This window comes from Patella vulgata, chromosome 2 (assembly GCF_932274485.2).
Source record: "Patella vulgata chromosome 2, xgPatVulg1.2, whole genome shotgun sequence".
NCBI lineage: Eukaryota > Metazoa > Mollusca > Gastropoda > Patellidae > Patella > Patella vulgata.
The window spans coordinates 85,398,209-85,414,684 of NC_065880.2; the positions used below are offsets into that span (position 1 = coordinate 85,398,209).

Genomic DNA, 16,476 nt, shown 5'->3' on the forward strand with positions numbered 1-16,476 from the left:
AGGGTCGCCTGTCCAACCTTGTGGGTTTTCTCCAGTTCCTCCGGTTTCCTCCCACTGCTAAAGACCCCTACACGCAAGCGAATTATTGAAATATAAATGAACCATGTGTTAGTCCCGAAATGACCTATTTTGTGTTGAGTGAAGGTTAAACCCCATAATTTCTCTCTCGCTCCCAAAACAATAATTAGTTAGATTTTTATTTAGATTCGAAGAATTGGACAGACGTGAGAAATTGGTCTCTCTAATCTCCAGAAGTAATGGATTATTAGAAATCGTTTATAATTACTGTGCCATCTTATTAAAGTTATGGTATCAATAATTCATCAAGAATTTCGTTCGAATCGTCTTTGATAATTAATTAATTTTTAATTTTAGAGATCCTCCAGGCTTTGCTTTTGTTGTGTTTAAATATGGTGACGATGCTGAGAAAGCTGTCCGAGATCGACATGGAAGGTAAACTATAACATTGGTTGTTCTTTGTGATTTACAAATTACCAGGATGTAGATTAAAGATACATTATGGGAGATTCGATAACGATTTGGCAGTTCTCACTATAATGATTAAAAACTAGATAACGTAAAGGCAATTTGCTGAAAATTTCATTCAAATTGATCCACTATGAACCGAGAACTAAGCGAATCAAATTTCTGCCTAGCCTCGGTCATCATTACTAAAGTCAGTACGATAAACAGCATGGTCTCGATTATCCATTTAATCGTTTAATGGAGAAGGAAAGTTATGCAGTAAATCGGCTCACAATCCACTTAAGATCGCAGGCTAGCGTTGCCATCTAGAGTTGATTATGGCCTGGATAGGTTAATTAATGTCTAATTAATAATTTAGATAACATTTCAGGTCTAAAGAAAGACCTGCAATAGACAGATTTAGCTCTTGCATAATGCATGTTTAATAAAGCAGAAAATACATATACAATGTATATTTTATTTACATATACAATGTATATTTTATTTACATATACAATGTATATTTTATTTACATATACAATGTATATTTTATTTACATATACAATGTATATTTTATTTACATGGTAGATTTTCTTCCTACTGTTTTGTACCTTTGGATGAGCACAAGAATATTCAATATGGTCTGAAATTTTTATCCTTTCTGTGATATTTTATAAGGAACATACAACCATTTTTGGCTAATGAGATAGCTACGTCTACGTTCAGCTTTTCTCTATATGCGTCCTATATTGCAAAGCAGAAAATTTTAACAGCTTTCTTGATTTTATGTGTTAGAAATTTCATTATTGATGTCATATTTTTCAAATTTTCTATTGGGTAGAGAAAAGTTTTTTGTACCATGGATAGAAATAAACCTCCAACAAAATTGAAACTTTAAATAGTTTAAACATACATTAAGCAAGAGCTAAATCTGTCTTTTTCAGGTCTTTTTTTAGGCCCAAAATTTTCAAATTATTCATCTTGCATTACCTATTTTTGAACTATTATAGCAAGAATGACTAGCTCTTTATCTAAATCTTAAATAATGTATCTTTAAACTAAAGATTATAATTTTATATCAAACAGATTGGTTTGTGGAAGAAGAGTTCGAGTGGAACACGCCCGACCATTTAGTGAGAGAAAGAAAGAGTTGAACAACACTGGCTCCAGCTACGGGGGTGGTGGTGGCGGTGGTAGATCGTCATATAATCGTTATGGAGGGGGAGGAGGAGGGGGAGGCGGTGGAGGAGGATATTACAGGTATGATGTAAAAATAACTTGATGCCATCTCCCTCTAGTTGTAAAAAAGAACTTTATACTGAACTAAGATATGTTTGGAGAGATTATTGCTGACCAGAATCAGTCTGTCCAATGACATTTTGAAGTCCCTCCAGGGTCCTGAGTTTTAAATTTTGAGAATTATTAATACAGGTTTTAGTCCCCCTAATATGGATCCCACCCAATGGGCCTACCAAATACTAATAATACCAAAAGTTATTAGATTTTTTTGATTTTTTTTTTAGATTTTTTTTTTTCTTAAGTCTTTTCAGTAGCTTGAGGTCCAAAAGTCTTATCCCAAAAATATTTCTGTGTATATATATATAGATATTCTTTTACCTGAGAGTAGACTTTTTATATTTTTGATGCAATTCTTTGCCTTTTTTTTTAAAAACAAAAAATAATGTTTTTTTTGGTATTTTGACTATAAGGCAATGCAAGGGTAGTCTACAATTTTTCCAAACGACTCACAAGCTATTGAAAGGTCTAAGTTGGAAAAATGGATAAAGAATTATTGTGTAGTAAATATATAACACTGGTTTGCAATCTTTCCTGTTATTCACATACAAATAGGGAAATCAAAAATCATCCCAGGCCAAATGGTAAAATCAGTTAGAAGTACTGGCACATGACTTTTAAAATTATCCCAGGCAAAACTTAATTAATGGATAGTGTAAAATCAGTTATATAAGAGAATTTTGGACTCTTGACCTGATGTACAGGGTCGATTTATAAACCAGTGTTATATAAAATTTGGGTATTAGGTCAAGGTTTATTTAAATGTGGGTAATAAATCCTTCCCTGGTCCAATACCCCGTACCACATATTATCTACTTTTGGTTTAGCAACTTCTATAGGTCAACCAAATACAAAATTGTTATAATTTATCATTCTTCGCTACTGATGTCAGTTCGTCCATCCCTCCCAATGTCTAGTCATTTGGATGGGACCAAAAAAATGTTAAATTTCTTTTTTTCCCTCCCAAAATATAATTCAGGTGGGGACGGGTTTCCAAGCGGTTGAATGTATTCGCAGTAGATCATAAGACCTCTTGCATGTATCTGCAAGTCATGGCTTCGTTCCCAGGCGTGTACATGATGAGCAGTAGGATAGTTGTACATGATAAGCAGTACATGTAGGATAGTTCCTAAAATAGATTTTCTCCAGCTAGACAACTTTATAAGTCTCAGGCAATTCATTGTATTGCATAGATAACAATTTTCAGTCACATATTGCCCTACATGATAAGTCCCATTTTCATCTCTCTCTCTCTACTCGCTTCGCAGACTCGGCAGTACATGTTATATCAAACTTTGTTTTTAAAAAAAAAGATATAGATACATTTATACCAGTAACGTATTGAGTTATCTTTAAAAAAAAAAAAAAGAGTAGCACTTGTGACTTGAGCTGTACATGTATATGCTCTATAGAAAAAAAATTATAGCGGCAGATTAGCACAGCAGTATATTGGCTACACGTAACATTGTAAGTATTTACATCAGAGTAAGAAATTGCAGACAAAGTTGCTGGTGGGTGTATGAGCGGCTAAATCTATTTGTTATGGCCAGGTCAATTTTTATCAAGGTCGTTTAGATGTAAATAAGGTTAGGGCGGGCATGTGATTGTTGGCGAGATTGTAGGTTAGTGTTAGCATTGGGGCTAGGTCCAGAGTTAGAGTTGGCATTGGCTCTAGCCCTGTTAACATCTTGTGACCTATGACAAAAAATTGAGCTGGCCTTATCAATTAGCACTAACCGTGCATAAGCTTATTTAATACATCATACTATAGAAGTAATAATAATGTTGAAAACTATCGTGGTGATATATGAAATAAATCGATATATTTATTGCCCCTGTCTATTTAGGCAACACTTCGTTACCAAACCTAACTTCTTACCAAAAGGGGAGATAACTCTACTTCACTACCAAAACTATCACACTACTACTACTGCTACTCCGCTACTTGTCACATATTGAACAGTTTTACACTACTGTCGATACAAACCAAAACCACTCATGAACTCTGACCTAGCCACGAACTTTGACCTAACCAAACAGTTTATAACCATAAGCTTGAACAGGACCATGTTTTTCTCGAATTCCCGAGTAAAAAGTGTCGCAGCCAAACTGTAAGACAGGTTTGAGACACGTGTATGATGGTGATGCATGACATTTCCTAATAAGGTAAATTATTCTAATTTGGTTGGATTTTGGTTTCAGCTCAATAATTAAACAAAAAATATTAAATTTATTGACATTTGATTTAAAAAAAAAAAATAAAAGAACATGCAGAGATGGTTGATCACAAATGATAGCTTGCTAGCACTGTAACCCGGGTATCATTTAATCTTGTGTATTTAGCACTAATTTCTTTCACATTCATTCAATATCAAATCTTTGTTTAAGAATTTGTAAAAATCGTTTAAATTCACCCAAAATCATCTTAATTTGTACTTGTGTCTAGTTTAAAACTGACCATTCAATAAGTGTCCAATTTACAAGCATTTAATTACTCAATCACTGTTAAAAAATGAACAACCCAATTGATTATTGATGTATAATGATTAATTTTTGAACAGTGGTCAGGAAATTAAATATTTGTAAATTGAACACTCATTATCAAAATTAATCAGTCAGCTTTAAACTAGACAAATTAGATGATATCGGGTGATTTTAAATGATTTTTGCGAATTTTTAAACAAAGATTTGATATTGAATGAATGTGAAAGAAATTAGTGCTGCTAGATACACAAGATTAAATGATACCCAGTCTGATTAAAATACAGATCTATATTTCGTTTCGTTTTTTTTTATACTTTCGATGACCTACACTACATGGAGATCTGACCAGTTGTTTTGGCGGGTCATGTCAGAGGTGGTCATACGAGCAGCTTTTGACCCTATGACGTCAGACAATTGATTAACCAATCAGCATTAATGTTTCTAATGGATTACCCACAGTTCCGTGCAAAACACGTCTAAAACTCGACGGAACAAACTGTTTCATTAGCTAATACCTAACACCATCCAGAAAACGACAATGATAACAACTCCTCCAGATCCTATTGCAGTAAAGACAAGTAAAACAAAATTTTGAAGTATAAAAAACGAAATGAAATAGGATCTGTGTTTTAATCCGATTGAATAATACCCGGGTTACAGTGTAAATATTCTGATGCTCTGAGTTCCGAAAGAAACATTCTTCTGGCAAAAACGTATTTCAAGTACATGACCTAAATCATAATGATATTTGGAGGAAAATTCCATTAATCAAATATTTTAAGGTCTGCGATAAAAGAAATTTAGTAATGGTGACCTTTGTCATCAACAACAGAAGAGTTAAATTACCCTATTAAAATTATTGGATTACCTTGTCTTATTCATGAAAAGCTTTAATGTCTAGGCCTCTCATTTCAGTAATTTTTGTTGGTCATGACTGGCTGGCAGTACAAGACTTGACTGGCTGGCAGTACAAGACTTGACTGGCTGGCAGTACAAGACTTGACTGGCTGGCAGTACAAGACTTGACTGGCAGTCAATTTAGAATTTCAAAGAATTTATAACCTTATAGTACGAAAATACAGTTGAATTGATTGTTTCTATCTGTAAAAACACTTAAAGCTAAGAAATTGTCACATTCCATGGAAAAGAAAAAAAAATATCTTGTTAATCTGACAAAATACTTCAACTGGTAAAGTTTTTTTTTAAGGAGAAGGCCCTTAATGTTTCAAATGTTACCATGGTAACAATTGATTTTAAGAGGTATCTGTTTTTTATGAATAAGACAAATTATTCTGTATCCAATTTGAGTCCTTAAGCTAAATGCTCAGCTTGTTTTCATGTTTCGTATATATAGGTATTTAAATAGAATTAGTTTCCAACAGTAGGGAAAGAAATCCTTTTGATGGATATTAATTTGTCATCCGCCCAAAGAATAGGGTATTATTCTTGTTTATATTTAATTAAAGCCGTGTGTCCACGTAATTGTTTTATTTCCATACCCTGCATGAAGTATGTGAATATTCTTGTTAGAAAAACTGACTCGACAAATGACCAGAATACACAACCAAACTAGAATTGTTTGCCTTAGTTATCCAATTTAATTTATTATATATATAACTTTAGTGTAGTATTTTAACATTAACCCTGCATGCATATAGATATATATTATTATAAAGGGGAAATAGGGTACATTTTTTTTGTTTAAATAACTGATTAATGCATGCTTTTTCTCACATAGAATTACCATATTTTGGTCAAACATACATGTACTTTATTTGTAATTTGAAATAATCCTGATTGGCAAGTTATTGAAATTGTACATGTACGTATCCACTGTTCAAAGGCCTTGAGCCAAAGGAACCCTTGGTATCCCAACTTAACATTAATTTTATATTTTTGCTACATGTATGATCTGCTATAAGAATTGTCCCACTCCCAGGTATATGTTACGGACAACCAATGTTTTAGTGTACAGATAGTCATACATGGTTTGACGTATTTGATTTGATGATGGGTATAACATGCATACTTTTAAGGTATGTGGTTTGACGGTGGGGATTTGACGATGGGTATAACATGTTGAGGTACTTGATTTGACGGTGGGTATAAGATGTTGAGGTATGTGATTTGACGGTGGGTATAACATACATACAGTCGAGGTATGTGATTTGATGATGGGTATAACATGTCCAGATATGTGGTTGACGATAGGTATAACATACATACTTTTGAGGTATGTGATTTGACGATGGATATAACATGTCGAGGTATGTGATTTGACGATGGGTATAACATGTCGAGGTATGTGATTTGACGATGGGTATAACATGTCGAGGTATGTGGTTTGACGATGGGTATAACATGTCGAGGTATGTGGTTTGACGATGGGTATAACATGTCGAGGTATGTGGTTTGACGATGGGTATAACATGTCGAGGTATGTGGTTTGACGATGGGTATAACATGTCGAGGTATGTGGTTTGACGATGGGTATAACATGTATCCAGGAGTAAAGTGCTGACTCAATAACCGCAGGTCCCAATCTTGATCCAGGAAGTTTCCTGTGATTTTCCCCAATGTTAATCTCACTTGTCAGTGAAGGGCCTGGCATAGAACAGCACCATATTATTCAGCCGAGGCAAAAACTGTGGTTTGATAGAAACCTTGACATTTTAGTAGATGCATTTAATCAATGGTTGATAATTATTTTGTTAACAGGTTGATTAGGTATTTTTTGAACTACTTTCTTGTCAGTAACAGTAAAGTACACACTAAAGTAAAGTAGGTGAGAAACAGGTGTTATGTATACATATTGTTTATCTTATCTACACATATTGTTTATCTTATCTACACATATTGTTTATCTTACCTACACATATTGTTTATCTTATCTACACATATTTATCTTTATACTATGACCTTTAAATTCTCTTACAAAAAAAAAATAATGACATGAAAACATAGATTAAAATAAGATAACATACTAAGTAAGTGCTTGAGGACCAGGGGGTTGGACGGCTAAATGGTTAGCGCGTGCGACCTGTATCATAATGTCTGTCATTAGTCAACTGGTGTCGATTCGCCGGTTGCACGTGGCAAGGAGTAGGGTCGCCTGTCCAACCTTCCTCCCACTGCTAAAGTGAATTTTTGAATTAAAATTGAACCGTGTTAGTCCCGAAATGACATAGTTTGTGTCGAGTGGACGTTAAACCCCCATTTCTCTCTCTCTCTCGCTTGAGGACCAATGAATTATTTACACTAAGGTAGAATATACCTACTTGTACTATTGTCATATTGGCAAAGAAATATGATCACAAGGTGGCGTTCAGATTTTAAAAAAAGGGTGGTTTAATTCACAAAGTAGGCCTAGTAGTGATTGCAAATGAAAGCACATCATGATAGAATCCTAGTTTGCATATCCTTTACGTCCTCAATGTAGATTTCAGTTAATAACATTTAATATAATACTTATTTCATTTGTTAATGGAATATAATATTTAAATATGCGTTATTGCAAGAACTAAATCTGCATATTGCAGGTCTTTCTTTAGACATTAATTAACTTATCCAGACCATAATTAACTCCAGATGTCATCGCGAGCCTGCGTTATTTAGTGCATAATTTGAATACATTTTGTGATGGATGATTTAACTTCAAAATGGATGTTTTTTATCGTACCGACTTTAGTAATGATGATCGAGGCTAAGCTTAAATTTCAATCGCTAATATCTTGGTTCAGAGTTGAGCAATTTGACTGAAATTCTCAGTATATTCTATTTACGTTATCTATTTTTTTAAACTATTACAGCGAGAACTGTCAGCTCTTTATCTAATCTCCGATAATTTGTCTGTAAGATATGTAAAAACCTGTATACCTGGAACACCAGCTGTTTCTAATTAACCAGTACAACATATGGCATGTCTCAAATAAATCATTAAAATTTTCTATTCATATTGATTCAGGCCCTGTTGGAAGATTATAAACAATTTACACAATTCATGGCAACGCTTTTAATCGCTTGTTCATCATCCGATATGTCAACACATGTTCAGTGCATAATATATTACAACTATATTTACCTTTTGACCACAGAGTTGATGAATGTTTTACGGGTTAAGCAGAATGCCCTGTGTTTCTGGGTCCAAGATAGTTGACGGTCATGGCCAGTGAACCATCCACTGGCATTTTGGGCAGTTGATTTATCCCCCTAATTCCACCTTCTGGTACAAACAGTTGCTGTCTGGACGTTAGTTGTCTTGGAGAGGGGGTTTGGTTACCAAATGATTTAACATTAAGAGTTGAGTGGTGTGGTTTCGATTCCCGGGTTGTATGGGACAAGGAGTAGGGTAGCCTATCCGATCTCGTGGGCTTTCTCCGGGTCTTTAGTTTCCTCCCACAGACCACTACGCACAAGTGAATTATTGAAATAAAATTAACCATATGTTAGTCCCGAAATGAGCAAGTTTGTGTTGTGTGGACGTTAATCATGATTTCTCTCTCCAATGTCTTGGTGTATATTTAACCAAGTTACGGTTTCAACCGGAGAACCGACTACTCATATTAGGGTCACATCGTTGTTATTTTCTGAGTTTATCTCGCATATATATTCTACTTGTTAACGGGTTAGGTAAAGCATATTGAAGATGTTATTGGTGTTATCTTCCGAGTTTATCTCACATGTATTCTTGTTAACGAGTTGTATTCCTGATTGTTTTCAAATTTGAGTGAAGTCTGTGTCACTACAGACCCGGGACTGTACAGTGCAGTGGACGCTTACGGCTAACCCCCGGATCCATTCACTTTTTTTAGTTGTCTGTCTGTGTTTTCCTGAGTATGATGTCTTGTCTGTGTATTTGTATTTTTTGTGTAAATTTTGTGTGGTGCAGTCCCCCTGCACTTACTGTTAGATAAAGCATATTAAAGACATTGACCCTAAGCAAGTAACCTTGGAGTAGAAAAGCTCCCCAATATTGGGGCTTCATGTATATTTGTCCCATATCTCCTAATTTATACAATGTACTGGTATGTCAACCAAACTTCACTAAAATATAGTGAGTGCATTGTAGATGATTGGTGTTACAACTTTGGTTTAAAGAACTTTGTTGTCAAGGTCAAATGTGGATTTACATGTTTTGAGATTGTCTGTTTTCAAATTGTAGGGTTTTGTAATGTTGAAGTTGCAACTGTTAAGCCATTTCAAGTGGACTAAACCCTCTCCCTCTTTCTCTCTCTCTCTCTCTCTCTCTCTCCCTCTCCTGTGTAAACCATGACAAGTTGAAGGATATTATCCTGATATTAACAGTACCTGGATGGCACAGACTATTATTGTCTTCAAGAGTGGGTGCATAAACCAATTTGTTTTGGTGATGCTTTGGAACAGAACTTGATTCCAATTAAACAATAGTGATAAAACTTGAAGCATAGTTCAGTTAAATCAATACCTTGACTATTTTCTGACTTAGCACACAGCATGGCGTATTCCTGTTCCTTTCTGGTCTGCATTAGCTAGGTTGGTGCGCTAGGTTTGTGCTCAAAAGTTGGCTAAGTGGGTAAGACGCTGGCTCGCTAGTCTGAAGGTCGGGCGTTCGATCCCTGCATTGGCTGAGAAAGTTCATCCCGATTTTCCGACGTGGTTTCCCCTTGTCAGTGATGCAGGACGGAGGGCCTGACATGGACAGCTGTCTAGTCGTTCGGATGGGACAAAAAAGGAGTAGGGTTGTCTGTGCAACCTCATGGGTTTTCTCCGGGTCCTCTGGTTTCCTCCCACTGCTAAAGATTCCTACGCCTAAGTGAATTATTGAAATAAAATTGCACCATGTGTTGGCCCCGAAATAGGTCGGGTGTTCGATCCCTGCATTGGCCGAGAAAGTTCATCCAGATTTTCCGGCGTGGTTCCCCCTTGTCAGTGATGCAGGACGGAGGGCCTGACAAGGACAGCTGTCTAGTCATTCGGATGAGACGAAAAAACGAGGTCCCGTGTACACATTGGCGTGCACGTAAAAGATCCCTTGACAGTTGTAATTCGATATAAGAGTAGGCCGTAGTGCCGCTGTCCGGGCAAAATTACCCTCATAGCACACTGTATGGCGTATGCCCGTCTTCATTAGCCCAGTTCGGAGCAAAACAGTAGGACGTTAAACCCCATTTCATTTCATTTCATGGCCCCGAAATTACCCCATCACTCTCTCTCTCTCTTTCTCTCTCTCTCACTAGTCATGTCCTGGGTTTGATCCTGGTGTTAGGATACACGGTACCTCAGAATTTTTGCACACGGTTTCATCTAGTCAGTGTTGCAGGACAAGAGGGCCTGACAAGGAATGAAAAACTAAGGTCTTGTGTACACCTTGACAAGTGGCAGGACAGAGGGCCCAGTAAGGAACGAAAAGCTGAGGTCCTGTGTAGACCTTGACAACGGTTATGTGAAAATGTCATGGTCGGGGCAAAATTATCCTGATATTAACAGTACATTGCATGGTACATACTACTTGGCTTCAAGAGTCCAGTGGGTGCATAAAGCAATTTTATTTGGTAATGCTTTGGAATAGAACTTGATTCCAATTGATCAACAATGATGAAACTCAGAGCATAGTTTAGTTAAATCAATACCTTGATGATTTTCTGTCTTAGCACACAGCATAGCATATTCCTATTCCTGTCTGCATCAGCTAGGTTGGCGCTCAAAAGTTGGAAATTAAACCCCATTTCATTCCAGTAGAAGACTGTCCTGCTTCTTTTGTTGTAGAAGATCTCACTGTAACCCAGATATTATTTAATCTTGTGTTTCTAGCACTAATTCCTTTCACATTCATTCAATTTCAAATTTTTGTTTAAAAATCTGTAAAAATTTGTACTTGTGTCCAGTTTAAAGCTGATCATTCAATTTTGATAATGAATGTCTAATTTGCAAGCATTTAATTTCTCGATCACTGTTAAAAAATAAGTAACCAATTAATTATTGATGTAAAATGATAAATTTTTGAACAGTGGTCAGGAAATTAAATGCTTGTAAATTAGACACTCATTATCTACATGTAAATTAATCAGTCAGCTTTAAACTGGACACATTTACAAATTAGATGATTTTGGTGATTTTAAATGATTTTTTATGAATTTTTAAACAAAGATTTGATATTAAACGAATGTGAAAGAAATTAGTGTCATATACACAAGATTCAATGATACCTGGGTTACAGTGTAGGTTGGTGATCAAAAGTCTGAAATTAAACCTTATTTCTTACCAATAGAAGACAGTCCTGCTCCTTTTGTTGTAGAAGATCTCACTGTATTTAATGTTCAGGCCTGGAAATAACGGTTTTAGATCTTATCAGACAAAATGAATCTGTGCCTGACATTTTCAACTTTGTGCGGGACATGTAATAATGATATCAATAAAAAAGACAAATCAGTGTCTGACAAAATTACAGGCACCAGATCTTTTGTGCCTGACAAAGCCTCAATCTGTGACTGACATTGTCTGTGACTGGTGCCTTATTTCCAGGCTTGTTAATGTTGTATTCAAACCATTGTTTCTAAATTAACCATTTAGTTTGAGGGAATGTGTTAGATAGTGTAGTAGTTATAGAGTATTGTTATTAGCATGTCTATCCCTCATCAACTAACTGTATATATCAACCGTTATTTTCTTTTAATTCAGGGACAACTATTCAACGAGGAGACGTTACAGTCGTTCTAGATCACGTGAAAGGAGGAGAAAAAGGTCTTATTCTAGGTCCCGATCTCGATCTGGGGACAGGAGAAGACGGTCAAAGTAGGTTGAAATATTACTTCTGTAAATGACCTGTAGATAAATTGACCGTTTCGAGATGCTACATGATTTTTATATTTATACATCCACATTCATAATGTGGATGTATATTGCCGTCACCCCTGTCTGTTTGGTTATTTATATGCCATAATTAAGTATTTCAAAGATTTATTATTTAAGGGTTGGGAGGGGGGCTAGTGGTTTAATGTGTGCAAAGGAGTAGTGGTCGCCTGTTCAGCCTCGTAGGTTTTGTCTGAGTCCTCCGGTATTCCTTCCCGCTGCTAAAGACCCATACGAGTAAGTGAATTATTGAAATTTATTTGACTGATATGTTAGTCCCGAAATAACCTAGGTTGTATCAAAGGGAAATTATATGACCTAGTTGTGTGTGTGTGTCTCTCACTCTCTCTCTCTCTCTCAAAGATTTAAATAAAACACAATACAGATTATATTCAATTATTTTTGCAATTAAGAAAAATGACTATTTGAATTTGTGTTTCAACAGGAGAAGTCGCACAAGATCTCGATCAACATCAAGAAACAGATCTGGAGGGTAAATATTTAATACACTGAATTAATTGAGTTTATTTCTGGAGAAATATCTCACAAAAAAATAGGCGAGGTTATGTAAGGAAAATTTAATAGTAAGTGCAGGAAGATCGCACTACACACAAAACAAAAAACGTCTAAGGATAAGACAAATTACACAGCCATTGCAAGAAATTAAGGGAATGAATCCGGGGACCAGCCATAATCATATACTGAAATAAAAAAATAATGATTTACAAGAAAGACACGCGATCAATCATGAGCGCCTGCTGCACACCTGATTGTCAACAAAGGGGAGGTTTTAATTTGTCCATTAAGGGGAGCTTTACAAGGATTGCAGAAATAATGCAACTGATCTTGAGGGTGGCCTTCTCTTGAACGGCGACAGTCTGCCAGTTAATTTCAAGATTTAGAGTGTCAAACCGTTTTAACAATAAGTATTATTATTTCGGAAAAAAAATTGATAATGCGTAGTCGGCAAACAGGACTGAAACTCAACAATGAAATCATTCAGCAGTATGAAAGGCATTTAAAGGGGTATGATCTCACAAAAATAGAGGATTTAGAAAGTTGACAAGATGGTCTTCTGCTTTTCTGTCTGGCACAGTTTTTGGAACACAATGATTCTGCTAATTAATTGAGGTAGAATGTTCAATCTTGCCATACATGTATGTTAGATGAACATATTTGGTTGATACTAAATGTGCAAGTAATTAAAAAATGTTAGGGTTTTTTTTTCTATGTTTTGTTTTTTTATACGCAAACATTTTAATGTGGACGTATATTGCCATCGTCCCTGTCCGGATGTGGACAGTCGACATGTCACAATTTTTATCTGATTTTGACGAAACTTGAAATACAGGTTTATCTCCCAAAGATCTTGTTTACTTTTGTTATTGACATTTATCAGACAGTAACTTCATGGATTATGGCCCCTGATTGTAGAAAAAATCATGTTTTTAGCTAGTTGACACCTAGAGGTCACAATTTTTATGTGATTCATATGGAACTTTATTTTTGTCCCCCGCCTTTCGAAGAAAGCAGGGGACTATTAAAATGGGTTCATCCGTCTGTCCGTCCGTCTGTCTGTCCGTCACACTTTTTGGGACACAATAACTCTCCTTCTAATTGACCTAGAATGTTCAAACTTGGGGTAGGTGTTTATTAGGTCAATGCCTTGATGGAGTTCAAAGATGAGCATTTTCAGCTTAGGGTAAGCAGAGATAAGCAATTTGATTGGTTGATGCTTTGGGACACGATAACTTTAGTTCTAATTAAGTGAGAGTGATGAAACTTGGTGTATAGTTTCATTACATCAATACCTTGAGTAAGTTCGATAATGAGCATTTTCTGCTCAGGGTGAGCAGAGCGATAAGCAATTTGATTGGCTGAGACTTTGGAACACAATAACCCTCCTTCTAATTGAGCTAGAATGTTCAAACTTGGTGTAGGTGTTTATTTGGGCAATGCCTTGATGGAGTGTGAAGATAAGCATTTTCTGCTTAGGATAAGCAAAGATAAGCAATTTGATTGGTTGATGCTTTGGGACACGATAAATTTAGTTCCAGTTAAGTGAGAATGATGAAACTTGGTGTATAGTTTCATTACATCAATACCTTGACTAAGTTTGATGATGAGCATTTTTTGCTCAGGGTAAGCAGAGCGATAAGCAATTTGATTGGCCGAGACTTTGGAACACAATAACCCTCCTTCTAATTGAGCTAGAATGTTCAAACTTGGTGTAGGTGTTTATTAGGTCAATGCCTTGATGGAGTGTGAAGATAAGCATTTTCTGCTTAGGGTAAGCAAAGATAAGCAATTTGATTGGTTGATGCTTTGGGACACGATAACTTTAGTTCCAATTTAGTGAGAGTGATGAAACTTGGTGTATAGTTTCATTACATCAATACCTTGACTAAGTTCGATGATGAGCATTTTCTGCTCAGGGTAAGCAGAGCGATAAGCAATTTGATTGGCCGAGACTTTGGAACACAATAACCCTCCTTCTAATTGAGCTAGAATGTTCAAACTTGTTGTAGGGGTTTATGAGGTCAATGCCTTGATGGAGTGCGAAGATCAGCATTTTCTGCTTAGGGTAAGCAGAGATAAGCAATTTGATTGGTTGATGCTTTGGAACACGATAACTTTAGTTCTAATTAAGTGAGAGTGATGAAACTTGGTGTATAGTTTCATTACATCAATACCTTGACTAAGTTCGATGATGAGAATTTTCTGCTTAGGCTAACGAGCAATAAGCATTTTGATTGGTCAAACTCTTCTTCTAATTGAGGTAGAATGTTTAAACTTGATGTAGATGTTCGTCTTGACTGAGTTCAACAGCTCTTCTTCTAATTGAGGTAGAATGTTTAAACTTGATGTAGATGTTCGTCTTGACTGAGTTCAATGATTAACATATCGAGCTAAAGCTAAGCAGAGATAAGCAATTTCCTGCTTTGGGACAAGATAACTTTGATTCTATCTGATAGAGAGTGATGAAACTTAGTGTATAGTTGATAATCAGTTTGATTGCTTGATACTTTGGAAAAAAATAGATGTGCGATTAATTAATATGTGTCATCTATTTATTTGGGGATTTCGGCGGGGGACATCAGCCTCACTGTTGGCTTGTTTAGATTAAGATCAACCTGATGATCCACTTAATATTGATTAGAAATTTTTTTTCTAGTTTGTTAGTGTCTTTTAAATGCTCCCATTACAAACAAAAGCATAAAATGTGACAACCTTTATGGACTGCTTGGGCGACTTGGCTGCTGTGGGTGTATGGCTATATTTTTCTGTTCCATTTCGGCATTGTTTTTTATATATTATTTTAGGCATGGTCTATTAAATACGACTCCTAACAAAAGTCAACGGCCTTTATTGAATAACCAGTTTTATAACAAATGTCCACCGTCTTACTTGAACAAATCATCTTATAACAAATGTCCACCGTTATTCTCCAACAAACAATCTTATAACAAAAGCAAACCACCTTTCTCCAGCAGTCGATCTCATTATAAAAGTCAACCGTTCTCGTTCTCGAACAGTTCATCTCTTGACATAAGCCAACCCCTTTACTTGAACAACCGATCTTATAACAGACGTGAACTTCTTTTCTCAAACAATCCAACCCATAACATAAGTCAACCGCCTTTCTCAAACAATCCATCTGATGGCAAAAGTCAACCGCCTTTCTCAAACACTCCAAGTTATAACAAAAGTCAACCGCCTTTCTCAAACAATCCATCTTATGGCAAAAGTCAACCGCCTTTCTCAAACAATCCATCTCAGAACATAAGACAAAAGCCTTTCTCGTATGATCCATCTCCTAACAAAAGTCAACATCCTTTCTCAAATGAGCCAACTTGTCGTAGCACAAGTCTACCTCCTTTGTCAACTTAACTGATAACAGTCGATGTACTTTCTCTTTTAACTCAACTCAATTCTTTACCAGTTAATTAACAATTGAACTCAATTCTTAACTACTCTATTAACAATTCAACTCATTACAACCGTTGACATGACATCTCCTACAGTTCAACTTGTAGCCATAGTTGATATACCATCTCCTACAACTCAACTTGTAACAACTGTTGACATCAAATTTCTTAAGTTACCCGTAACAACGGTTAACAAAACATCTACAGCTTAACTCGTTAACAACTGTTAACATGACATCTCCTAACTCAACTCGTAACAACCTTTAACATAACATCTCCTACAACAAACTTGTAACAACCTTTAACATAACATCTTCTACCCTAGAGTCCAACTCATAACAACTGTTGACATAACATCTCCTACAACAAACTTGTAACAACCTTTAACATGACATCTCCTATCTCATCTTTTAGCAACCGTTGAAATAACATCTCAAAACTCAACCTGTAACAACGGTTAACATGACATCTGCTG

At 35.8% G+C, this 16,476-nt stretch overlaps 1 protein-coding gene across 2 annotated transcripts in view; it reads left to right on the forward strand.

Annotated features, from left to right (window-relative positions):
• The window catches only part of LOC126812132 (probable splicing factor, arginine/serine-rich 6), a 28,248-nt gene that overhangs the window by 1,414 nt on the left and 10,358 nt on the right, over positions 1 to 16,476 (forward strand). The window contains exons 2-6 of one of the 2 annotated variants that reach the window (XR_007675815.2): positions 376 to 453; positions 1,552 to 1,725; positions 3,609 to 3,927; positions 11,902 to 12,015; positions 12,518 to 12,565. Coding sequence is in view for 1 of the 2 variants with exons in the window: in XM_050538390.1 (XP_050394347.1) it covers positions 376 to 453; positions 1,552 to 1,725; positions 11,902 to 12,015; positions 12,518 to 12,565 (414 nt within the window). In the remaining variant the exon portion in view is untranslated. The remainder of the gene's footprint in view (positions 1 to 375; positions 454 to 1,551; positions 1,726 to 3,608; positions 3,928 to 11,901; positions 12,016 to 12,517; positions 12,566 to 16,476) is intronic. The other variant, XM_050538390.1, reaches the window with a different exon arrangement.